This window comes from Peromyscus eremicus, chromosome 5 (assembly GCF_949786415.1).
Source record: "Peromyscus eremicus chromosome 5, PerEre_H2_v1, whole genome shotgun sequence".
NCBI lineage: Eukaryota > Metazoa > Chordata > Mammalia > Rodentia > Cricetidae > Peromyscus > Peromyscus eremicus.
Window position 1 is genome coordinate 74834690 of NC_081420.1, and position 25011 is coordinate 74859700.

Genomic DNA, 25011 nt, shown 5'->3' on the forward strand with positions numbered 1-25011 from the left:
TCCCATGCAGGAACACAGCAGTTGATGGTGGGTGGTTTTCCTTTCAACACATCAGGGCTACAGTTACTAACAGAAACCCCAGCTCTGTGCGTGGAGAAACCTGGTCAGCAATTCAGCAGGCCAAAGCTGTATCAGTGTGGTTTTTCTCTTTAAGATACCCGATCTTCCGGTTCCCTTCAGAGCCTCTTTTACTACATTCTCTTTATTACATCACGAGTTCTGTGGGGGTTTCATTTTTAGCGTGTGAACTGGATTATCCCACTGCAAATCTCCCTTGAGTTCTTGGGAAAATATGTGAGATTGATAAGCAGCAGGACATTTTAAAGGAAATACCCAACTAAGAAAGTGTTCAGTGTTTGACATAGTTTACGACGTTGGGGACGTCGTAAAAGGTCAGTTTGAAGACCACGTTTTTCTGTGGCTCAGGGACCTCCAGTGAGAGATTGCTGTTTTAGACCAGGAACAGCTAAGAAAAAAATAATGAAAGCAGGCTTTTAATATCTTTGGGCCTGTCCATGAGGCTTCTTAAGCAGACTTCTCTTGTCCTAACCCTGCCAGGACACCATACAGCAATTGGAAGTAGCTGAACTTAAAATAGCTCTACTTAGAATAGCCGGGTTAAAACTGTGGCTAGGGGATGGGGAGGTGGCTCAGGCAGTCAAGTGCTTGTGATACAAGTATGAGGACCAGAGTTTGATCCCCAGTACCCACATAAAAGGCTATGCACTAAACACCCCGGTGCTAGGAACAGAGAGACAAGAGGGTCCCTGGCACTTGCTGGCCAGCCACACTAGCCAGTCCCTGAGAATTAGCTTCAGTGAAAGAGTCTGTTGAGATACCTTAGCAAGTAAAGTGACTTGATTTACTAGTCAGGTGACCTGAGCCTTATCCCAGAATGCATGGAAAGGTGGAAGGAAAGACCTGACTCCACCAAGTTGTCCTCTGACAGCCACACGCACGCCGTGGCTGGTGCCCCTCCCTTTATAAATAGAGAAGTAAGGTGGAGAATGATATGATCAGGAAGACAACCAACACTGATCTCTGACCTCTGTGTACACATACACATGCATACACACACGCATACACACAAACATGCACAAATGTACACACACACAGAGTCACGGACTCCAACCCTAGAAGTGGACTGACTGCTCCCAGATGGCTGTCACCACTGAGAGGCCTACATTCACTGCAGCTTGCTGGCCATAGCACTTCCGAAGGGAGCCAGGCCCATTGCCAGGGGCTCAGAGCTGCAGAGGAGAGGGGCTTAGCATTGGGATTCCAGCCCTCAGTTCTGTCCTCCGAGGCTCTTTTCTCTTGGCCAGGTGTGGTGTTGCACACCTATAATCCTAGTACTTGGCAGGATGAGACATGAGAATCTCTAGTTCGAGGCCAGCCAGGGCTACATAGTAAAACCTAGCTCCCCAGGTCAATTAAAGTTGTGTGTGTTTGTGTTTCCATGTGTGTGTAAAGGTCACAAAACTAGAAAGGGGATTGTGGTTAGAGAGGAGGAGAACTTAAGGGAAGAGAGAAATGGGGGGTGAAATGGAATGTCTGTGATGAGAAAGCAGGAGACAGGACTAACTGGGGAAGGAAAGGGAACAGACAGGCTGTGGAGGAGGACGAAGGGGAGAGCAGTGGGGGAGGGGAAGGAATGAGACTCAAGTATGAGGAAAATGCTGTGACGCAACTCAGTGCTCTGCACTCGAACTTCAAGTAATGCCTTTTATAAGAGAAAAGACACAACAAAATATCAATGTGGCAAGAACGTGATGAGTAATTCCTTACTGCTGGCTGGGCGTCCAGTTCATGGACGTGGTCCAAGTCCAAGCACTCGTTATTATAAGCTGGCTTCCCCTTAAAAGTGAGCACTTGCCTAGCATGGACCTAGGTTTCATCCCCAGTGCCTCCAACGGCAAAACCCTGCTTGTCGGCACGAAGCCTGGTCCTCAGAGGATTGGAGAAGGTGCAGGAGAGACAAGAAGGCAGCCTCTTCTGCCAGTGCTCTGGTCTGGGACCAGAGGTTTCTCCTGGTCCGTGGAGAAGAGTTCTCGGGATCTGAGAGTGGCTCAAAAGCTCCATTCAACAGCTTTTCCTTTGGAGTGCTTCAACTCTTCTCACCCGGAGAATGATTGATAATGTGACTATTTTCATAATTTCAGATATTACATTTTTATAACAACAATTACCAAGCTACGGAGAGAGCTCGGTGGGTAAGAGCACTTGCTGAGCAAATATCAAGACCTGAGTTTGAATTCCCAACACCCAGGTAAAAGTGAGGCCATGCGTGCCTGTAACCCCAGAGCTGGGGGGGGGGGGGGGATGGCAGGGACAGGCAGATCCCTGGAGCTTAGCAGCTGAAACATAAGCCTCAGAGTCAGTGAGAGAACCAACTCCATTTCAAGGGAATAAGGGAGAATTTCGTCCTCTGGCTTCCATATGCAGACACTCATCAATGTATGCAACACACACACACATACACACACACACACACACACACAGAGAGAGAGAGAGAGAGAGAGAGAGAGAGAGAGAGAGAGAGACAGAGAGAGACAGAGAGAGACAGAGAGAGAGAGAGAATAATATCCATTCTAAGACATGGGATTTTTTCATATTTTAATGTCTCTAAATCTCTTACTATCAAAAAAGTTTTAAGGCAATTTATTTTAAGGCTTTTATGTCTGTGCCTGTGTGGTGGTTTGAATGAGAAATGTCCCCCACAGGTTCATGTATTTAAACGTTTGGCCCCCAGTTAGTGGCACTGTTTGGGGAGGCTATGGGACTTCTCTGATGGCAGCCTTCTGAAGGAAGTCCATCGATGATGGAGGCTTTCAGGGTATAACCTCACCTCACTTCCAGTTTGCTCTCTCTGTTTCCTTTGTGTGGCTGAAATGTGATCTCTCAGCTTCCTGTTTCTGCTACCATGCTTACCCACCATTATGGCTATCTAGCCTCTTAACTGTCAGTCAAAATAAACTTTCCTCCTTAAGTTGCTTTTGCTCGGAGTGTTTTATCACAGTAACAAAAAGTAACTAATACAGCCTGCTTGTTGGTGTGTGCACCACCTGCGTGCAGGTGCCCTTGAAGGCCAGAAGATGGCTTCTGGACCCCTATAACTGGGGTTTTACATGGGTCTAAGCACTTTTGTGGGTGATAGGGACCAAATGCCCATCCTCTACAAGAGCATCAAGTTTTTTTGTTTGTTTGTTTGTTTTTTCGAGACAGGGTTTCTCTGTGTAGTTTTAGTGCCTCTGTCTCGCTCTGTAGACCAGGCTGGTCTTGAACTCACAGAGGTCCTCCTGGCTCTGCCTCCCAAGTGCTGGGATTAAAGGTGTGTGCCACCACTACCCGGCCGCATCAAGTATTCTTTACCACTGAGCCATCACTTCAGCCCCACGCTGTTTTTTGTTTGTGTGTTTCTTTTCTTTTTTTTTTTTTTTTGAGACAGGGTTTCTTTGTGTAGCCTTGGCTGTCCTGGAACTCACTCTATAGGCTAGCCTGGCCTCGAACTCACAGAGATCCACCTGCCTCTGCCTCCAAAGTGCTGGGATTAAAGCGGTGTGCCACCACTGCCCGGCTCCCACACTGTTTCTTAATCAGCAACACATTTTGTTTTCTTAGATACCTACCATACTGGGAATTGAACCTGGCACCTTGTGAATGCTGAACAAGTGATCCATCTGAACATCCCTCCAGCATTTCCTTAGTGATTCAGAAAAATAAAAAGTGTCAAATACTATTGATATCCTAGATAGATGGAATGTGATTCTGTTTGGGGGACTGCTAAGTGAACAATGATCTATGATCAACTAGTAGTATTATTTACTTACTAAGTGTAATCTATATTCTGATTTGTGGATAAACTGCTTTCTACTGTTATGGCTAGCATTTAAAATCCTTGAGTGCATGCATCTCTACTTGGGTAGGTTTTCAAAGGTGGAATTACTATATCGTGAACATTCTTCAGGCATAGTTCTGAGAAATTCAGTCAAACCTGGTTTAGAACCCTCCCTTTAACCTTGGTCATTTTACCTAATCTTTTTCCATCTTTGCTTCCATAAAATGGGGTGCATAATAACATCTGCAGGCAGTTAGACACAATACGGTACTGGCGACACTCAGTTCAAGGGAAAAGTAAGTAATCTTTATCAGGACAGCCCTGCTGAGCTCTCTCCCAGCTTTGGATGGGAGCACGTGGACCAAATAAAACCACCATGTCAACAGCGACCCCGTGTGGCCCTACCACATACAGGCATGTGTTAGTAAAAGATCAAACTTTTCATCTTGTTGGTTTAAGATATTGTCCATTAGATGGCAGAAGCTGTGCCTGAGATCCACAAATAATCTGACATACCCAAACCTCAAGAAATGGAAAACTGGCCTCAAAACTTGCATAAGGAGGTCCAAGCCATGTGAAGACCATGCTCCCCCTGCAGGTCTGCGCGTGTCTGGAAAGCTGACAGGACAGCTCCGTTTTCCTAAGACGATGACCCAGAGTCCGGTATTTGCAAACACAGCCACGGAAAGTCAGTTGGGCTGTTTTCTTTTCACCTGCTATTTCCCTTTAATCTCCCTTGCTAAATTTTAGTGTGTGGTTGGAATTGACATAGCAAAACCCAAGATGTCATTCCAGGAAGGTCTTGTGGCGTGAGCTGCTGCCGGAGTCAGGAGGCCCCGGGGTTGTAGCGGTGCAGCCGGCAGTACCACAGACGGTGCACACTTCGAACATGCAGCCGGCAGTACCACAGACGGTGCACACTTCGAACATGCAACCGGCAGTACCACAGACGGTGCACACTTCGAACATGCAACCGGCAGTACCACAGACGGTGCACACTTCGAACATGCAGCCGGCAGTACCAGAGACGGTGCACACTTCGAACATGCAACCGGCAGTACCACAGACAGTGCACACTTCGAACATGTAACCGGCAGTACCACAGACAGTGCACACTTCGAACACATGAAGGAAGTGGCTTGCCGGCTGAGAAACAGACATAGTTCGTAAATTTTATTTCGTAGCACACCATATCCGTCTTAAACAATTTCAGTTTCTCTATTTCACCCAATAAGAGCAAGAAAATTTGATTTTTAAATATTTTAAGCTTTTAAAGTACAGTTTGGGTGTCTTGCCTGGAATGAAAGACCATTACTGGTTTTAATTTTTTTCATATTTGGAGAATTTGCATATATGAGATATTTGAGGAGGAGACCCAAACCTAACATAAAATTCATTTCTGTTTCTTGGACACTTCAGGCAAAGAGTCTGAAAGTCAATTTATACAATATTTTTTGTGTCCCTGCATCTTGACTGTGACTCATTCCATGAGGTCAGATGTGGAACTCCCCACTTGTGGTATCACACTAGAGGTCAGAACAGTTTCATATATAGAATATTTCATAATTCAGATGTTGGAGTTTGGGTGCTCAGCCTGTACATGGATATCTAGAGCTAATAGTTTCATGTGGCAGTTTAAAAATTCAGGAGAAAACCCGTAACTGTAAAGTTAGAATAATGATACAACTTAAATACATAATTATAGGCTTTCATGATTTTAAAATGCAATTTGAGCACATTATTTATTCATTTGTTCATTTGCTTACTTAGTGTGAGACTGAACCCAGCGTTATCACACATGATAAGCATGTGATCTATCACAGAGTTATATGCCAAGCCTGATGACATGGTTTCCCAGGCCTAGAACTATGTAACAACTGAAAGTGCACACATGTATAATCTCTGTGCTTCTGTGGGAAGATGGAAAGCAAAGGCTGAAGAATATTCTGAATCTCATGGAGCAGGTAGCCTGGTGTGTGTAGTGATGCATGATGAGAGACCCCATCTCAAACAAGGTGGAAGATGAGGCCAATACCCCAAATTGTCCTCTGACTTCCACATGGGTGCTATGGTACATATAAGCCTACACAAACCTACTACAACACACAGAGAAAGCTATGTGGAAAATATACAGTGTTTAGAGAAACGTGTGCGTGCGCGTGCGCGCGCATTAAAGCACCATCTTTTGAGCTGATCATCTCATCAGATCAGCTGGGACTATTCACAAAAGACCCCAAGAGTGGGGTTGTTGACATCCCTCACAGAGGCCTGGGTTTGGAAGTATTACTAGAACTCACCTGAGATTCCAGCCACTCCTCCCGACACCTAGAAGTCGGCCTGTGTTGCATGTGGCCTCGGGTCTTAGGAGGTACTAGAGAGTATACTGTGTGGAGAGTGACTGAAGGGGACTATGGAGAAGTCCTCATCCATGCTAGCATGGGGCTCTTGGGTAATGTGACTGCTTTGGGGTCACCTATGCTCCTGTAATGATCCCCCATCTCTGTAAGTCATAATAAACTCACTGGTTCACTGAGCCAGACTTTGGTCTGTTGTTGGTTCTCTATCTGACAGGAATAGATGTCTCTCATGGGAAAAGCCCATGATATTGAGTCTGTCTGTCTGTGTCTGTCTGTCTGTCTGTCTATCTGTCTATCTATCTATCTATCTATCTATCTATCTATCTATCTATCTATCTTACATCTATATGTATGTATGTGTCTATCTATCTATCTTCCAGAAAATCATCATCCATGATGGGCGACACTTTGTGATGATGCAGCTGTGTAGGGGTCACCCATGCTTCTGGTTCCCTGATATTCAGGGATGCGATTGTAGACTTTCTCCCAGGAAGAGTGGAAACACCTGGATCCCTCTCAGAGGCTTTTTTATGGGGATGTGATGTTGTAGTGTTATAGCTATCTGGTCATTAAGAAAGCAAAAAGAGAAGCTAGGTGTGGTGGCGCACGCCTTTAATCTCAGCACCTGGGAAGCAGAGGCAGGCGGATCTCTGTGAGTTCGAGGCCAGCCTGGTCTACATTCTTCCAAGATAGTCAGAGCTGCATAATGGGGCATGGTGAGACAGACTCCAAAACAACAGCAACAACAAAACAAACAAATAAATTAAAGAAAGATAACAGGAGGCAGGCAAGAGTCCTCTATGGGTAAAGGCATTGCTGCCCAGCCTGATGACCTGAGTTCAATCCCGGTACCCACAAGGTGGAAGAAGAGAATCAACTCTTGCAAACTGTCTTCTCATCTCCACATGTACCCCCACCACCACCACATATGATGAATTGTTTTTAAAGTGAAAACAACCACAGAACGGAATTAAATATTTACAAATCAAATACAAAAGTCTCGTATCCAAACTAAGTCTTTTCTCAGGAATAGATAAAGAACGCCTCAGGAGCTGAAAGTACAGTTCAGTGTAGAGCACTTGCATAAAGGTACAAAATCTTGGATTCCTGACCTTCACAGGAAAATACTACAACTTTTAAATACAGAGGGCCAACCAACCCCTACTCCCCCATGAAAACCCTCTTCCAGATTTGTAATGAAAGACAGTTCAAGCTTTTTGTTTGTGTATTTTGTTTTTATTTTTAAAGCAAAGCATGGAAATAGGCTTTTCTCCAGAGAGAATACACAAAGACCAAGAATTACATTAAAAGATGCTCAGCCTCCATCAGGGAAATAAATGCAAATCAAAAATCTAAGCATTACCTCAAATCCACTAGGATGCGTGATAAAAAAAAAATGCAGTGGTTTAATTGGTAATGTTACCCATCGGCTCAGATGTTTGAATACGTGGTCCTAGTTGGTAGTAGGTTTAGGGGGTGTGGCCTTGCAGGAGGAAGTGTGTCACTGAGAGTGGGCTTTGGGGTTTCTAAAGACTCGAGTTACTTCCAGTGCTTTTTCTCTGCTTTGTGCTTGAAGTTCAAGATGTGCACTCTCAGCATCCTGCTCCAGTCACCATGCCCATCTGCTCCACCCTGCCGTTACAGGCTCTAACTATCTGGAGCTGTAAGCCAAAATAACTCTTCTATAAGTTACTTTGGTCATGGTGTTTTATCACAGCAACAGAAAAGTCACTAATATCACAAACCAAAAATTAACAAATATTGTCAAGAATGTGTAAAACTTCAAAACCTTGTGTATTGCTGGTGGCAATGGAAAGGGTACAGTCCCTTTAGGACAAACCCTACTGTTGCAGAATATTTGTTTACACTGTAAAGATGTGCCTTCTCATTGGTTTAATAAAGAGCTAAATGGCCAATAGCTAGGCAGGAGAGAACAGGTGGGACTTCCAGGCAAAGAGAGGAACTGAGAGGGGAGAAGAATCTAGGCATGCAGGAGACGCCAGGGAGACACTGAAGAGGTCAGACATACAGCACAGAGTAGAGATAACCGAGCCAGGTGATAGCATGTAGATTAAGAAAAGCAGGTTAATTTACGTTATAAGAGCTAGTGGAACACGCCTAAGGTAATGGCCAAGCTTTCATAATTAATAAGAAGTCTCCGTGTCATTATTTGTGAGCTGGTGGCCAACAAAAAAGCTTACTACAGCCTAGGAGTTCCTTCAAAGGTTAAAACAGGAGCTGGAGAGAGAGAGAGACTTCCTGTTCTTGCAGAGGACCCTAGTTCAGTTGCCAGTATCCACATTGAGTGGCTCACAATTGCTTGTAATTTCAGCTCCAGGAGATCCTATGCCCTCTCTGGCCTCTGCGGGCATCCATATAGGTGTGCACATATATTCTCTATCACACATATATGCATAAATAATAGCAAAATAAATAGTACATTTTTAGTGTTAAAACAGGAGCTGGGTTGATGGCTAAACAGTTAAGAATACATACTGTTCTTGCAGAGGATCCAAGTCTAGTTCAGTTGCTCCAGGTGAAGGAAGACAGAGATAGGAGGATCTCAGAGGCTCCAGACAAAACTAAGAGCTTCAGGTCCATGAGGGACACTCTATCAAAAAATAAGATAGAGAGCAATAGAGGAAGACACCTGATGTTGACCTCTGACCTTCAGATTCACACACTCACACATACAAATCATACCTGAATATTCTTAGCTTCATTAATTATAACAGTCAAAAGGTAAGAACAATCCACCCAGCCCCACAAACTGATAAATGGAGTACATTTGGCATATCAACATTGTATTGGCCGAGTCTGTGTGTCAATTTGACACAAGCTAGTGTCCATAAGACCAGCTGTAAGGCATTTTCTCAATTAGTGATCAAGGGGGCGTGGAGGCAGCACATTGTGGGTAGTACCATCCCTGGTTGATGATCCTGGGTTTCTGAGCAAACCAGGGGAAGCAAGCCAATAAGTAGCACCCCTCCATGGCCTCTGCATCGGCTCCTGCCTCCAGGATCCTTTGAGAACCTGTCTTGACTTCCTTCAGAGATGAAGCAATGTGAAAGTGTAAGTCAAATAAACCCTTCCCTCCCCAACTTGCTTTTTGGTCATGGTGTTTTGTTGCAGCAATAGAAACCCTGACTAAGACAGACACTATGGGATGCCATTTGTCTATGAAGAGGACTGATGTTGAAGCAAGGGAGGAAGACTGAAAACATCGTCTATATGAAAGAGTCTCTTTGTGAGAGTTTGCGTGCTATATGATTTAAGTTAAATAAAATAGTCCAAATCAGCCATTCTACAGAGAAAAAAAGTCAGTGCATAAGGTTGTGGTGGGACAGAATGGATAAGAGAGCCAAAGGGCTTAGATAAAATGATTTAAAATGTTATAAACACTATCAGGGAGATTGTTACAAAACTGTGACTCTACATAATAAAAACGAAGAAACAATTCTGTGGGCCACTCGGATTTAGCTCCTGTCTGGGTGATATTATGAACAAATAAAATTTCCCTGAAGATCAGAGGACAGAACAAGCCGCTAGATTAAACATAGAGGCCAGGCAATGGTGGCACACACCTTTAATTCTAGCACTCAGGAGGCAGAGGCAGAGATCTGTCTGGATCTCCGTGAGTTCAAGGCCACACTGGGCTACACGAGATTAATCCAATCTAAGAGAGAAATGAAGCCAGGCAGTGGTGGCACACACCTTTAATTCCAGCACTTGGGATTACACACCTTTAATCCCAGCACTGGGAAGATTGAGACAGGAAGTGATATGGCTGAGTGGAGAAAGGAATATAAGGCAGGAGGAGACAGGAACTCACTCACACCCTCTCAGGCTGAGGAGTTGGTGAGGTAAGAGGTGGTGGCTGTGGCTTGCTTTGCTTCTCTGATCTTTCAACTGATATCTGGCTCCAGTTTTTATTATAAGACCATTTAGAATTCGTGCAACATGTGACTTCAGGAGTGGTACTTCCTCCATAGGCAATGGATGGAGGTAATAGTTTTCACCTTATGGGTTGTAAAGACTAAAAGAGTAAATACAGATTAGAACAATGTCTGAAAATAAAAATGAAAACTGCTTTCTTATTTATCCCAGTACAAATATCTTACTACAATATGTATTGGAGTGTCAAAGATAAGGTATTTGCACAGAATATATACACATACATATGATAAAAGCTCTAAAGTTATCTTTTCCTTGGAATAACCTTTTATTTATTTGAGACATGGTTTGATGTAGCCTACCCTGCCTTGAATTGTCTATGAACCTAGACCTTCAATTTCTGATCCTCCTAACTCCATCTCCAAGTGCTGTAAGATTACAGGGCTGACTTGTATCCAGCTTTTCTTGTAGTAATTTTAAGTATACCATATTCGATACATTTTAAATATTAGGCATTATATTTATTTTGATAATTCACATTTTTTTATTTTTCCAACTAATTGACATTTATAAAAAAAATTTATCGAGGGTCTGGAAAGATAGCTCAGGAGTTAAGAGCACACATTGCTTTTGCAGAGGACCAGAGTTTGGTTCCTAGCACCCACGTGAAGTGGATCACAGTTCAGGGTAACTCCAGCCCTAGGAGATCTAATGCCCTCTTGTGGCCTCTTTGGGCATTGCACTCACATGCGCAAACCTATATACAGACACATACACATAATTTACAAATAAAGAAAAACTGAAAATTTCCTGTTGTGAGGTGGAATGCAGGAATGTGGGTCAATTAGTAAAACCTGCTTAGAAACAAATGGAGAAAGTTCGGGGGAATACAATTAAAATTTGAGTCAGTTATAGAAGTAACTTACTATTCATACAAACCTAGTAAGATTAGTAGCACTTAACACTTTAAGAAAAGATACTGTAGTGCTTATTTTGAGTCAAAACAATAACAGTGGAAGTCTGACCTGAGTCTGACTCCTGAGGCTCATTCACTTTCCTCCTCAACAAAATGTGAATAAAGCACAAGTTTAACTCTGTATAATGTACACCTTACCAGAGTATAGTGAGGCAGGCAGACAGACAGTTAAATTCAGACCATGTAAGAATATGCAAACTTGCCTGGCGGTGGTGGCGCATGCCTTTAATCCTAGCCCTCAGGAGGCAGAGCCAGGAGGATCTCTGTGAGTTCGAGGCCAGCCTGGTCTACAGAGCGAGTTCCAGGATAGGTTCCAAAAGCTACACAGAGAAACTCTGTCTCGGACCCCCCCCCATAAAAACAAACAAACAAACAAACAAATCAGGGCTTTCCATTCTGGCATCCAGGTTTTTGCTTTCAAAGCGAAAGTTTTTTTTCCCAGTTTGACCCAATGGGCTTCCCGTCGTCACTGTCTCTAGGCGCGCATGCTCAGAAGCCCGCTAACCTTCGCCGTTTACTTCCTGCTGCCTTGACAATGGCGGCTCGCGGCGTGGGGCTTTTGACCCGTTTGCCCCTGCATTCCCAGAGAAGGAGCCGAGCCCAGCGTTCTATTTCCAGGCACCTCAGTTGTCCCGGGACTGTAGCCGCCAACTTCGGGAGCGAAGAGCAGCCTTCGGGGGGTGCGGAGACAGGTGACGGGGTCGGCCGAGGTGGGCGGAGGGCGAGCGGCACGGGCTCCGGGCCGGATCTCTGACCTGGTGAAACCCAGGTGGAAGTTTCGTCACTGTTGAGGACGACTCCCGTGCACAGCAGTGAAATTGTTTAGGCCAGGAACACAGTTGGCGAGTGCTTTATAGTTCAGCACAAAAAACCGTGTGCGGTGGTAATAATAATAGTCAATATTGCTTCATCCCTGACCCCAGTGTATCTGATTTTGATAATCTGTCTTAGGGTTGCTAATGTTGTGATGAAAGACCATGACCAAAAGGGTTTATTTGACTTAGAAATTTCCACTCACAGTTCGCTGAGGGAAGCCAAGGCAGAAACTCAGACTGGTCGGGAATCTGGAGCATGAGCTGATGCAGAGGCCATGGAGGAATGCGCTTACTGGCTTGCTCAGTCCACTTTCTAATAGCACCTAGGACCACCAGCCCAGGGTGGTACCGCGCACAACGGACTGGTCCCTTTGACATCAATCACTAATTAAGAAAATGCTCCACGGACTTGCCTGTAGCCCAGTCCTGATAGAGGCATTTTCTCAATTGAGGTTTCCTCGGCTCAGATGACTCTAGTTTGTGTCAAGTTGACGTAAAACTAGCCAGTGCGATGCCCATAAGATGTCGCTGAAGGCTGAATACACCAAAGCCTACTGAGCAGCCAGTTTTCCTGGCTCCCAGAACCCTCTGCCTATGAAAATATCTGTTCTTTTGGAATTTCAGTACAACCTGTTTGGTAACAGATTTTCATCCGCTGTTTTAACAGGGACCTTCTAAATGTATACACCTTGTCTATTGAGATCCCAGTCTCATTGAACCTTTCTTGTGTCCCAAGAACTTGTTTTCAGAATTCTTAGAACAGCCCTGCAAGAAGTTTGCTGCATGTAGAAATAGTGATTGGACTGGGTTTAAGAGAAGCCGCTTCTGTTGAAAGTTTTTAAGTAACCCTGAAAATTCACATAAGGATTCTGCCCAAGACTCCTGTATGGTGGCTTAAGTTTGAGAACACAAGGCAAACCTGTAGAGTAGAACAAAGGGAATTAGTAATACTTCAGTTTTTTCTGTTTTCATTTTCTGTGTGTGTGGTGCATGTGTGTGTTCATGGTAGCCTGTGTGTGGGCACGTGTGTGAGTAGAAGCACACGTGGGTCCGAGTGTGTGGTTGATGTGGAGAACCATCAGTACTGCCCTTCCGCCTTGTTCATTGAGGCAGGATCTCTCAATCAAACCCCAGAGCCTGAAGAAGTGACTTGAGTCAGTAGTTGCTCTGGGAACCCTCTGTCTCTTACAGGTGGGCCTGCATGCCTGGCTAGCATTTACTTGGGTTCTGGGGATCTGAATTATGGTCTTCAAACTTCTGTGGCAATCACACCACTGAGCCATCTCCTCAGCCCTATGACTCCATTTTATAGATGAGAAGAAAAACAAAAGCAAGTCTGACTTTTAAGTTCAAGCTTTCCCATCTATACAGTGGCAAAAACAGCAATCAAACTCTCCTGACTTTGAGGCCATCCTCTTCCTTTACTATAGATTGTGTTGTACATTTGCGTCATTAGGATAATGCAACTGAATAAGTATGCAGGGACTCTTGAGGGGCATAGCAAGTAACCAGGTGGCTCAAAAGAGAAGTAAGTGTATCTTAGCTGTTATTAAAGTAAGAGGTCAAGAAGAGATTGATGCTTCCAATTTGTACAGTCTTACACTGTTGACCTTACCTTTATAGCAAGCAGTTGAATACCAATTTAGACTCAGAGTGAAGATGAGAAGCAAGAATGTCTAAGGTAATTACAACCAAAAAAGTGGCGAGGTGGTCCAGGCAGAGGCTACTGCATAAAAAGAGATGAGAATGAGGACTGAAGAAGAACAGGAAGCTCAAATTGACAGGAAGTAGAGTAGTCTCTGGCCTTAACATGGAAGAAGATGGTCTTGCAGACTGTTAAATAAATATTCCGTAACGATCCTATGAATTGCACTCCTTCATAGATACTGAAGTGGGGGATACAGAGGTGGAAGACAGTCTACTGTGGAGTGTCAGAAGTCTTCACACACCTGAGCAAAATTTGAAGGCCGCATGGAGGTTGGCCAGACAGAAAGTGAGCAGGTGGGCATTCCAGCAGGGGATGAAAGGCAGAAAGTTGTTAGCATGTGATGGTGTTGTGTGTCCAGTGCCATGTGTGAGAGCAGAGGTGGAAGATACTGACATTGAGGAGAGAAGGCACCTTGGGCTGTGGTGTTCAGACTTCAGTTTACAGGTAAAAGAAGTCCTGTTGGCAAGAGTGTGGAACATTGATCAAGGGACAAAACAGGAGTGCCCGAGACCAGTTTTGGTGTCAGGCTGTTGTGAGGGCACAGGCCTGAGATGTGTTAGAATGGTGTGGAGTGGAGAGGAGGGCACATGTGAGGGAATGTGTCTTTGGCATCTAGTCCAGGAGGAGAAGAATAAGTTCTACTTGTTTGGTCCCTCATTAAAAATGATGAGCAGGTCAAGGCCAGCATTCTCTGTACCTTAAGAGACTTGGCTTTGAACTGCCTCTGATGAGGACAGTTTTGGATCCAGCAGCTTGTACTGTCATTAACCCAAATCTCCCTCTTTTCTATGAAAATGTACTTTTCAGACCCAGTTTATGTTGTAGTGAGGATTGGACCCAGGGCCTTGTGCATGCTAGGCAAGTACTGTACTAACTGAAGTAACATCTCCAGCCTTAGATTTTAATGTTTTAATTTCCCTGTGATAGAGTGCCTAGTCAGTGGAAACTAGGTATTAATTGTTTTGAGTCAGATCAAGATTTTAGATGGAGAAAATCTTTATAGTAACTTAGTACAGTATGTTAAATGCCTTAAGATCATTGTTTGATTACACTTAGACTTGTATTAATTTTCTTTAGGCTTTTCAATAGATTGTACAGGTTTTGTATGTATGTGTGTGTGGAAATGTTAAATGAATGGTTTACTTTCTTATTTCTGCTTTTAGGGTCTTGAAGAGCTGTTTTCAGCAATATATCTCAAGTATTCCAAATCACAATATTAGTGATAGTCACAGAGAACAGTAAAATAAGCCAAATGTAGTGACACACACCTTTAATCCCAGCACTTGGGAGGCAGAGGCAGGAGGATCTCTGAGCTTAAGGCCAGTCTTGTTTACATAGTGAGTTCCAGACCAATCAGGGCTACAGAGTGTCTTTAAAAAAAAAAAATCATTAGATGAATATTGAAATCAATCTGTCATAATAAACCTTAAAAAGAAGAGAGGATAAAACATGCAGCTAGGCTAACAAGGGGCTCATGGCCGCCAAGTTTGATCACCTGGGTTTGGGCCCCAGAAGCCACATAGTGGAAGAAGAGAACTTATCCCAAAAGTTGTCCTCGGACCTCCACATGTATGCCAATGCATAGGCACATATGTGCACACACAATAAATGAATAAATTTTAGATATATGATTAGGATAAAATGGTTTTAATGGCATGTATAATCTTCATATACTTAAATCAATATATGCTTTAAACTGTATGTGTACTAGTAGAAATGTTTTTGTCTCATTTGTAGGCTCTGAAGACAAGACCCTCAAAAAGAGATTCTCTGAGGTGCAGAAGGAGAGAAGGGAACAGGCTCAGCGGACTGTTTTGATACATTGTCCAAATACTGTCCATGAGAAAAAGTTTCTCAAGTATTTATCCCAGCATGGACCAATTAATCATCATTTCTTCTATGAGAGCTTTGTATGTATCTAATACCTGTCTAACTTGGTGGTTATGCTTTTGAAGGTAGTTTTTGTTGCTATTTGTAGTGTGTGGACAAAGATCTCTTGATATTCTACCTGTTCCTTGATTTCTTTAATGAGGCTTTTCCTTTTTGTGTATGAGAAAAGAAACCCTATTGCAGTGTTTTAGAATTGTTCCTGGGATGTAGCTCAGTAATTAAGCATTTGTTTGGCATCCTGGAGACCCTGGGTTCAGTCCCCAGCATTTCGAAAACAAAAACAACAGCAGCAAAGCAAGCCCGAGTTGTTAGTAACTTTTAATGGAGTGATTCCATAATCTGAAGACCTTAGTGCAGAGGTTCTCAACCTTCCTAATGCTTCAGTCCTTTAGTACAGTTCCTCATGTTGTAGTGACTCCCAACCTTAGAATTATTTTGTTGCTATTTCATAACTGTAATTTTTGCTGCTATTATGAATCATAATGTAAATATCTGATATACAGGATATTTGATCGACCCATGATTTGCGAGCAGCTGCCCTAGAGTCTAGTGCTGTAGATATGGACAAAGGGATCTAAGCTTTGCTCTGTGCTGTCCTGTTACAATGTTCTTTTCAGGGTGTTATAATGTTCCTTTTCCTAATTTACTTGTAATGAGTTGTCTTAGAAGTATATCATTTATAAAATTTGAAATGTAGTATTTTGTAACAATATAATTGTTTTGGGAATGCTGTGTCAATGTGTTGAATATAACATTGTGAAACATATTCTTTTTTCTTTTTCTTATGCCTTTCATACAGGGTCTCTATGCTGTTGTGGAATTTTGCCAAAAAGACAGTGTAAACTCCTTGCAGAATGGAACACATACTCCAGACCAGAGAACAGAGCCTGCAATTCCATTTAAGTCACGTTTCTTGAACTTAAAGCTGAAGAATCCATCTAACCCGATACCTGAACAGTCATATGCACAGACAAACAACCAGTCACCTCCTTCAAGCAAGAAACTCTTTGAATTACTGAGTTACGCAGAAAGCGTAAGTTTACATGTATACTTGAGACTTATTAAGTGTATATTCGTGCATTAGAAAAGTTCTGATACTCAGCTCCATTATGTTTAGTAGGTACAGGGTTTAGTTGTAGGAGGTGAAAGGAGATAGAGGTGAATGATGAGGATCGATGCATAGCTTTATCAAGGACAGCTTTCTGCTAGGAGTTGTAGATGCAGCCTGTAAGATAGCTGTTGAGTTTAGTCTTTGAGGTTATCTTGATAACTGCCAAGGGATCTCAAAATTCTCGTATGTTTTTCCTCCTGATTTCTTTCAGAGCAGTGAATTGCAGTCTTAAATGTCCTCACTACAAGCCATTCTTGTATTCATAGACTTTATCTATTTGGTCAAGATGTACTTTAAAACATGTATTTGCTTGGCCAGTTTTTTTTACAACTCTTTATTTTATTAATGAGTGGAATTGCTTTAAGAAATTCTTTCCACCTGGGGGCTGGAAAGATGGCTCAGAGGTTCTGAGCACTTGCTGCTTTTGCAGAGGACAAGTCGGGCTCCCAGCACCCATGTCAGGTACTCACAACCACTTGTAACTCTAACTCCAGGGCTCGCTCACTCTTTCTCTCTCTCTATCTCTATCTCTATCTCTATCTCTCTCTCAGACATACATGTGTCATGTAATTAAAAGAAATCTACACCACAGAATTTGTTGAATGGAAAATAAAAGTCTCCCCTCTGCACCTAGCAACTCTCCATGCCATTGTGTGCCTTACTGGTAAACCACGGATTGCCCAAGTTTGGGGCCCTTTTGGACAATTCAGATGTTTCCTCTCTTTTTAGTGTAATAATTGTCTACATCGTGTTCTATAAATGCTAAAGTATCTTATTTCTAGTTTTATATTTTTATCCTAGTGTTTTTTATTATTTATCAGACTTTTAGCTAGGTTAGTGATCTTTACAAAGAATCAACTTATTTATCTAAATACTGTTTTTTGGGTTGGTTTTCTGATTTTTAAAATTTTGCTTCTAGCCTCCACATTTCTTCCACTTCTATTGACTTATTTTTTTTGGTTCGTGCTCAATTCCTTTACCTGCAGGACTGTTTTCAATAAGGGCATTGAAAGCTCTGATTTGTGGTTTAATATTCAACTCTAGTGCAGTTTTGGAGTCTTGATTAGTTTAATCCTTAATATCAGTCTTCTAAGGAGTCAGTGGGCTCATTTATGAAACAAAAATGTTGGACTTTTAACATTTGAATTTCAGTGTTTCTCGCCCTCTGACCTTTGTGCTTGTTTTGACCTCTTTTGGGGTACTTTCTGACTTTTTCTAAAACAGTGCTTTGTGCTTGTTGCTTACAAAGAGTAGTTTAACCAAATTGTATTTTGCTAGTGCTTTTGGTAGTATTTTTAAGAATCAACTTTTAAGGGTGAGGGGATGGCTCAGTGGAAAAACTGCTATATAAGTGTGGGGGCCCAGGTTTGGATCCCTAGCACCCACATGAAAGCAGCATTGTAGCATGTGCTGTTAATCCCAGCACTGGGATGGTGGTGTGTCTGTTGCTCCCTGGCCAGCAAATCTAGCTGAAACAGTGATCTCTAGGTTCAAGGTAGAATCCCTGTCTCAAAAAGTAAGACACCCAGTGTTGACCTTTGATCTCCTTGTGAATGAAGAGGTGAAAGCACCTGTGCACACTATCATACCACATACACACACACCCCACATACACACACATGTACACATGTGTGAGTGCATACATGCAAATACATTTTTTTTTATCTACTTTTAAGACTGAAGAAGAAAATAATTGTATTTTTAAGGTAAATCTCCAAAGCCATGCAGATGACATTATTTTACAGACCTCTGTGTGTTCTGTTGCTTTCTTTGGCCAGCTAGATGGACGATCAGCTGAACACGCTCCTGAAGGCCTTCCAGCTCACAGAGGAGAATGTCAGACTCCGCCATCTCACCTGCTCCCTCATTGAGGACATAGCTGCTGCATATTTTCCCGGCTGTGTTGTTCGGCCCTTTGGCTCCTCAGTGAACACATTTGGCAAGTTAGGATGTGATTTGGACATGTTTTTAGATCTAGATGAAGTTGGAAAACTCGATGTTCACAAGGTAATAATTATTTCTTTGCACCACTATAAGAAATTAGAAAATTTAGGAAATCTTTGGACATAATAAAATTATAGCTGTTGATTTCTAACTTAGTAAAGATGACTGAAAAATGAAGTCTGTCTGGATTACTTGGAGTTGTAAAGTATTCCTTCGTGTTGTCTGACATGGGCCACGTACTGTGTCTCTTCTACATGTGCAGTAAAGCTCTCTTCCTCGGGGTTTGAAGCGCTGATGTTCATGTCTGTACACAGAGGTGTGTTTCCTATATTAGTACCATGTTAATTTTGCCAGCTGCCGCCTTTTACTTGTTTTAATTTACCTGCTGTACTTTCAAATAGACTTTGAAATATCCTGTTTTCTACTTTTTTCTGTGTGCCACTTAGTATTGTGACTGTGGGCCTGTCCAGGAGTTATCTTAGAGTGGAGTTTGGTTTTCTCACAATCTTAGATGGTTTTCCCATTCTTGAATGGTTCTTGTTAGCACAGCCTTGAAAAGATTTGTCTCTTAGTTTTAAGGCCGACTTCTACCTCAGCCTTCTTGAAGCCAGCCTTTCTTAAAATTAATCACCCCCACTGTCTTTTTTGTACCTCGCTGGTGTTTCTGTCTTTAGGGTTGCTTCCTGTCACGTTAGGTAGTGGCCGAAGTGACTGTCTCCCTCTGTGTTATAAGCTGAGCAGGGCAGGTGTGTGTCTGTGATTTACTTCTATTACAGTTCTAGTCATGGCGTCCGCAAAGCTGTGTATGTTCATGAACTGAAATTAGCAAGGAGTAGGAAGGAAAGCAGATTAAATGGGCCAGATTTAGTAAGACTAACATGCTTTGGAAATTGAGTTAAATTCCTGGCATGGGCACCTAAATTATGTGACACTTCCATTTTTATTTATTTATTAGACATATTTCACAGAATATGTGACTCAGCCATTTAAAGTATACAATTTTGTATTGGTGCTATTATTTCTGTATTTGTAGAGTGATATAACCATCAGAAAAATGAAATTTAGACTCTTTTTATCACACCAAAAAGCACCATCATAGGGGTTCGATTGGGCTTTGGAGCCAGCTGAAGAGTCGGAATTCTGCTTACTAGCAGGGTGGTCTTGGGTAAATGGTTTGCCATGTCTCAAATTTCCCAACTCACTCACGAGTTGAGATTGACTAAACTAACTAATGGAAAACCTGAGTGATTGGTCACAAGTGCTCTCCATCCCCAGAAAGGTTATTATGTTACCTTTTTATAAGGGGAAATACTTTTTTTCTGTTGGAGGCAGAAGTTTGTTGATGGATTTTAGTTAACTGTTTAAGTTTCTGAAGTATTGTGGTAGTATTTAGAAAAAGTTAATGTTAGAAGGCTTTTCTCCATTGTGATGAAGTAATTTGACATCATTTGTATATAGATTTAACTCATGAAAGTGTTATAAACATACATGCTTGTTTAAGATTTTTATAGATTATGGGCTTAAGAATATATCCTCATTTAAGATTATTAGAGATTTGCCAGTAGAAAAATGAATAATTATTCAGTGACAATTGAAGTACTCTTCAATTTTCCCAGTTCCTAAAATGTTATTGATGCAGTTGTCCAGTTCTGACTTCTTGGCACTCCACCTTGTTTTAGAATTCTCTGTCTGGTGGTTTTATTCTTTAGCCTAGGTTGAGGGAGTTAAGAAATTGTGTGCTGACCCTTTTTCTACTTCTCAAACTACTATGTATGATGCCCAGTGATGGACAGGTACTAAAAGGTTGTTTACTGAGGAATAAATGAAGAGTCATTTACTTATTGAAATAATAAGTTTCAATGTTTCTAAATTTGTGTATGACCTTAACACAGAAGACCCCTTAGAATGAAATAGTAAGTTTACGTCTGCCTTTGGTTTTCTCTAGTTTTGCTTTTCCTGATAGAAAGTCATATGTTGCAGGATTTAGGCAGTACAAGTGAAGATTAGTAACTATGTCCCGAGTAGTGTTTTCCTGTTGTCTGATTTGAGCTGTATGCTTAGTTCCCATTTTTTCTTCAGTAGATTTTCTTGCACTATGTAGTGCTATATGAGAAGCACTCATGGAGTTAGCTGTTTCTGCAGTTTTTTCTGACTATGTAATATATGTATGCACATGGGCCGTGCATGCACATATGTGTGCTTGTCTGTGGAAGCCAGAGTTCAACATGGGGTGACTTCCTATGTCTCTCCCCTGTCTTGAGACAGCATGTCTTACTGAATTCAGCACTCACCGATTGGCTAGTTAAGCTGGTCAGTAAGCACTGGTTGTATGTGGACCCTTGACTACCAAGGGAGCTGTTCCCCTAGCCCCACTTTGTCTAAGTTTTGTTTATTTGGTGGATAAAAGTAGTTTTTAGAGTCTCTTACCTTTGCCCACTGTTGATGTGTTTTCCATCATCTGCACCTTCTGTAATTACATTGTTTTATTTCTGTGCAGGGTTTATTGATCTCGTTGGCCTACATGTGCTGTTGCTTTTTATATTGTTCATCTAAGTCTCCCGGATCTCAGTGGGTTTTCCCGTCAGCTGTCTGTCTCTCGCTGAGGCTGAATCCGGGGCCAGCATCTCGTCATCACTCTTCCCAGCAGCCAGGCTGGCTGTCACTCGTCTCTGCCCATGTTCTTTGTGTCATTGAAAGCAGTGACGAACTGTAGAGAATTGAGATGTGGCCCTCTGTGGATCTCTGGTTCTACCTGAAAATGATCTGGGAAGCCACTGCTTACACACAGCACACCCCTGAGGGCGGCACCCTACACGCATACGTGGAGCAGCGGCACTATCTGTCCCTGGCCTGGCCATTCCTCACAGCTCCAGTTCTCTCCCTCCAAGTCCACTGCTCAGAACTGTTTTGTTGTTTTGTGTGTTTGTTTTTTGTAGTGTCATTTGTACGTCTTCCACTTCCTTTGCGTATGAGAACGTCCAGCCTCACTCTTGTACTACCTGCTCTGATTCTGGTCTGCCGGTTGGTGACCTTTTTTTTTTTTTTTTGAGGTTAATTTTTTAACATTATACATCTTTTTTCCCCGTATTTATTTATTCATTTATTCATTTATTTATTTTTCTATTATCAGCTTGATACAGAATAAATTCTTATCCTAATAGTGAAATTTTTCATTGAGGCTTGCCCAGTAATTGAGTAAAACCAAAACTTATTATAAGCCACAGTCATCCTAGGGTCCACCCCTGCTATATAGCCTCCCTGGTTCTGTGGGTTGAGGTCTGATTGTTCTTTGCTTTATATCTAGTATGGTGACCTTTTTTTAAAAACCATTCTGGGATGAGTTGATTTCAAATGTGTTGTCATTATTTTCTTTTTTGATAAAGATATATTTTTTTTTGTTTACTTTTCCATTGACCTCTATAGAAGGAAACCTCTGTCTTATTTTCTCTTGTTGATCGCTCTTTCTTCTTCTGCCTGTATTCTCCCTACATTGTGAGTTCATAGGTCCATCAAGGTGTAAAGCTATGTGGAAAGGGCATGTGTATGTTCAGAGAATGTATGTAGTAAGTGACTCTGTGTGCATTAGTACTTTATGTACACACACAACTGTAGCTAGAGTTTTCCTGCCTGGCCCACCTCAGGACAAATCTCTCTCACCCGCCAGACCCACAGCTGCTCAGACCCCACCAAGTAAACACAGAGACTTATATTGGTTACAAACTGTATGGCCGTGGCAGGCTTCTTGCTAACTGTTCTTACAGCTTAAATTAATCCATTTCCATTAATCTATACCTTGCCACATGGCTCGTGGCTTACCGGGCGGGATCTTCACATGCGGCTTGTCATGCTGGTGTCTGGCAGTGTCTCCCTCACCCAGCTTCCTGTTCTCTCAATTCTCCTCTCTGTTAGTTCCGCCTATACTTCCTGCCTGGCCACTGGCCAATCAGTGATTTATTTGTTGACCAATCAGCAACACATTTGACATACAGACCATCCCACAGCTCACAACTGTGGTACATATGTTCATTATAGAAAATCAGTGTTTGCAGGTTAGTGCCTTGTATTTTACAGAACTCACAGGCTGTCAAGTTAGTGCCCCGTGTTTTACAGAACTCACAGGCTATCAAGTTAGTGCTTGTGTTTTACAGAACTCACAGGCACACAGCACCTTTGAGTCTGTTTTGCTGTGATTGCATGTATCTCGGTGTTGATTTGTTTTGCCAGAAGTTATTTAGATTCTTAAGTTCTAAGTCATTCTTTCCCCAAAGTTTAAAAAAATCCTTTTTCTATAAATCCCCTCATAATTACCAATATTTTTATATTCAGGATGCAGGGAATTTTTCGATGGAATTTCAAGTGAAAAATGTTCCTTCAGAAAGGATTGCAACTCAGAAGATCCTGTCTGTAATAGGAGAGTGCCTTGACAATTTTGGCCCTGGCTGTGTGGGTGTTCAGAAAATACTAAATGCGCGATGCCCACTTGTGAGATTCTCCCATCAGGCCTCTGGATTTCAGTGTGATTTGACCGCTAACAATAGGTATGACCTCATGAATGTTTTCACTTAAATGTGACTATTCTAAGGTATTAACTTTTCTTGTTTAGAAACAGTAGCTTGGAACTCTTTTAGACATACTTCAATAATGACCTACTGTCCGACTGATGAATCTATCTATCGCTCTCTCTCTCTCTCTCTCTCTCTCTCTCTCTCTCTCTCTCTCTCTCTATCTCTATCTCTCTCTATCATCTATCTATCTATCTATCTATCTATCTTAATGTGAACTCACTAAATTGAGTGTAATGGCATATACCTATAGTCCCAGTTCTGGGGAGTCTGAATCAAGAGGATTGTATATTTGAGGCCTGCCTGGGCTACATGCCTAAGTTATATCAAAACTCTGAAAAAACCACTTTTTTAAAGGTGAACATTTAGATTATAAAGTAGGAAATATTTTTTTAGTGTGCTACTTTTTAGTATACTTCTAAACTAAATATTAGAGTATTGTGTTACGATGTTAATAGGACAATGAGATTCCTTCCTTCCTTCCTTCCTTCCCTCCCTCCCTCCCTTCTTCCCTCCCTCTCTCCCACCTTCCCTTCCTTCTTTTAATTGTTTTATTTTTGTTTAATGTGCATGGGTGTTTTACCTGTGTGCACTATGTGCACCACATATGTGCCTGGTTCCTGAGGCCAGAAGAGGATGTCAGGTCTAATGGGACTGGAGTTAGAGGGTTGTGAGCCACCATGTGGATGCTGGGAATTGAACCTGGGCCGTCTGGAAAAACAATCAGTGTTCTTCACCACTGAACCATCTCTCCAGCCCTGGTAATGTATTTTTACCTGTGTTGCTTAAAAGTATGAACAGTACCCGTTTTATACTAGAAAGTAGAAGTACATCTTGAGTTTGACATCTGAGTGTCTCTAGGCATTGTCTCTGTTATACACTAACGTAATATGTGGTGGCTTGAGTCGGAAAATGCTCAGAACAGCTTGAGACTCTTAAGGTTCTCTTCAATGTATTTGTGCTATATTATCTAGCCACCTAACAGCTTAGGAAAAAGAGGGCCATGAATAACAAGTTCTTTTATACTCTGAATACTTTTCCTGAACTCATTCTAAATTGATGAGTGAGTTACTCTGGCACCTATTATTTATTAGATGAGTAATTCTGACTGAAAGTGGGTTCAGAAGGTCCAGTTGAGAGCAGCTTTGGTTAGTTCACCTATCAAGCTAGTGCTAAGTGCTTTTGGACTACCCTCAAGTGGCACATGATATAAAGTCATGTGTTTTTTAACCAAATTTAATATAAAAATTAAAATACATACTGTACTTCCTATGGATATATTTTCTTTATATTATGTATGCAAAATAGGACAGTAACATCTTTGTAATAATGTATTTTCTTTGTTGAATTGAGATTGGTTTGTAATAACTTGCTTTCTGCAGGTTTTTGTATCCTTTTAATGCTTCCTTATGTCAGAGATCTCACACAATTTGATTTATTTTTTAGCCAAATTTAATTTTATTTAAATATGTAAAACCTTTCATTGCTGTTGTCTTGGAACTCCAGTTTAAATGGGTGCTACATGATGATTCTTGTGCCCTCTCTTGGTTCTTTGAGAAATTACAAGACACTTTGATCAGTGGAAACTTAATTCTAAAATATTTCTGATTAATAATCTTTGAATTTTCATTTTGACTTAGAGATTTATTAAAAATAGATTTTTAAACCTGATCTCCCTTTTGGGTGTAGGGTGTGTTGCCTAGGCTTGAACAGATCCGCCTCCCTCAGCCTGAGGAGCTGAAACCACAGGCATGCACCACCATGCCATGCATGGCTCTGAGGTGTGATTTCCAACAGGTGCTTTAGCTTCAAGCTGGTTTTGGTTTTATACATTGGGCTTGAGTAATTTTGGCTGTTTCACAACTATGAATCTCTCTCCTTCTCTCCTCTCTCTCCTTCTCTGATACATTACATCC

At 41.9% G+C, this 25011-nt stretch overlaps 1 protein-coding gene across 2 annotated transcripts; it reads left to right on the top strand.

Annotated features, from left to right (window-relative positions):
* The first annotated feature begins 11576 nt into the window (after nt 1–11576).
* On the top strand, nt 11577–23167 carry Mtpap (mitochondrial poly(A) polymerase). Of its 2 annotated transcripts, none has more exons than XM_059262467.1 (5): nt 11577–11745; nt 15326–15498; nt 16278–16511; nt 18372–18596; nt 22860–23167. In XM_059262467.1, the coding sequence occupies exons 1-5, from the start codon at nt 11601–11603 to the stop codon at nt 23097–23099; spliced, it is 1017 nt and encodes a 338-aa protein (XP_059118450.1). In that variant the 5' UTR covers nt 11577–11600; the 3' UTR covers nt 23100–23167. The 2 variants fall into 2 exon arrangements, with proteins under 2 accessions (XP_059118450.1, XP_059118449.1); XM_059262466.1 differs by having other exon boundaries at nt 11577–11757; nt 22860–23154.
* Nucleotides 23168–25011: the final 1844 nt, after the last annotated feature.

Coding starts and splice junctions, on each gene's coding strand:
- Mtpap (XM_059262466.1), top strand. CDS start 11,601: ATGGCGGCTCGCGGCGTGGGGCTTTTGACCCGTTTGCCCCTGCATTCC. Junction 15,499..16,277: donor ATTTCTTCTATGAGAGCTTT/GTATGTATCTAA, acceptor CCTTTCATACAG/GGTCTCTATGCTGTTGTGGA. Junction 16,512..18,371: donor TACTGAGTTACGCAGAAAGC/GTAAGTTTACAT, acceptor TTGGCCAGCTAG/ATGGACGATCAGCTGAACAC.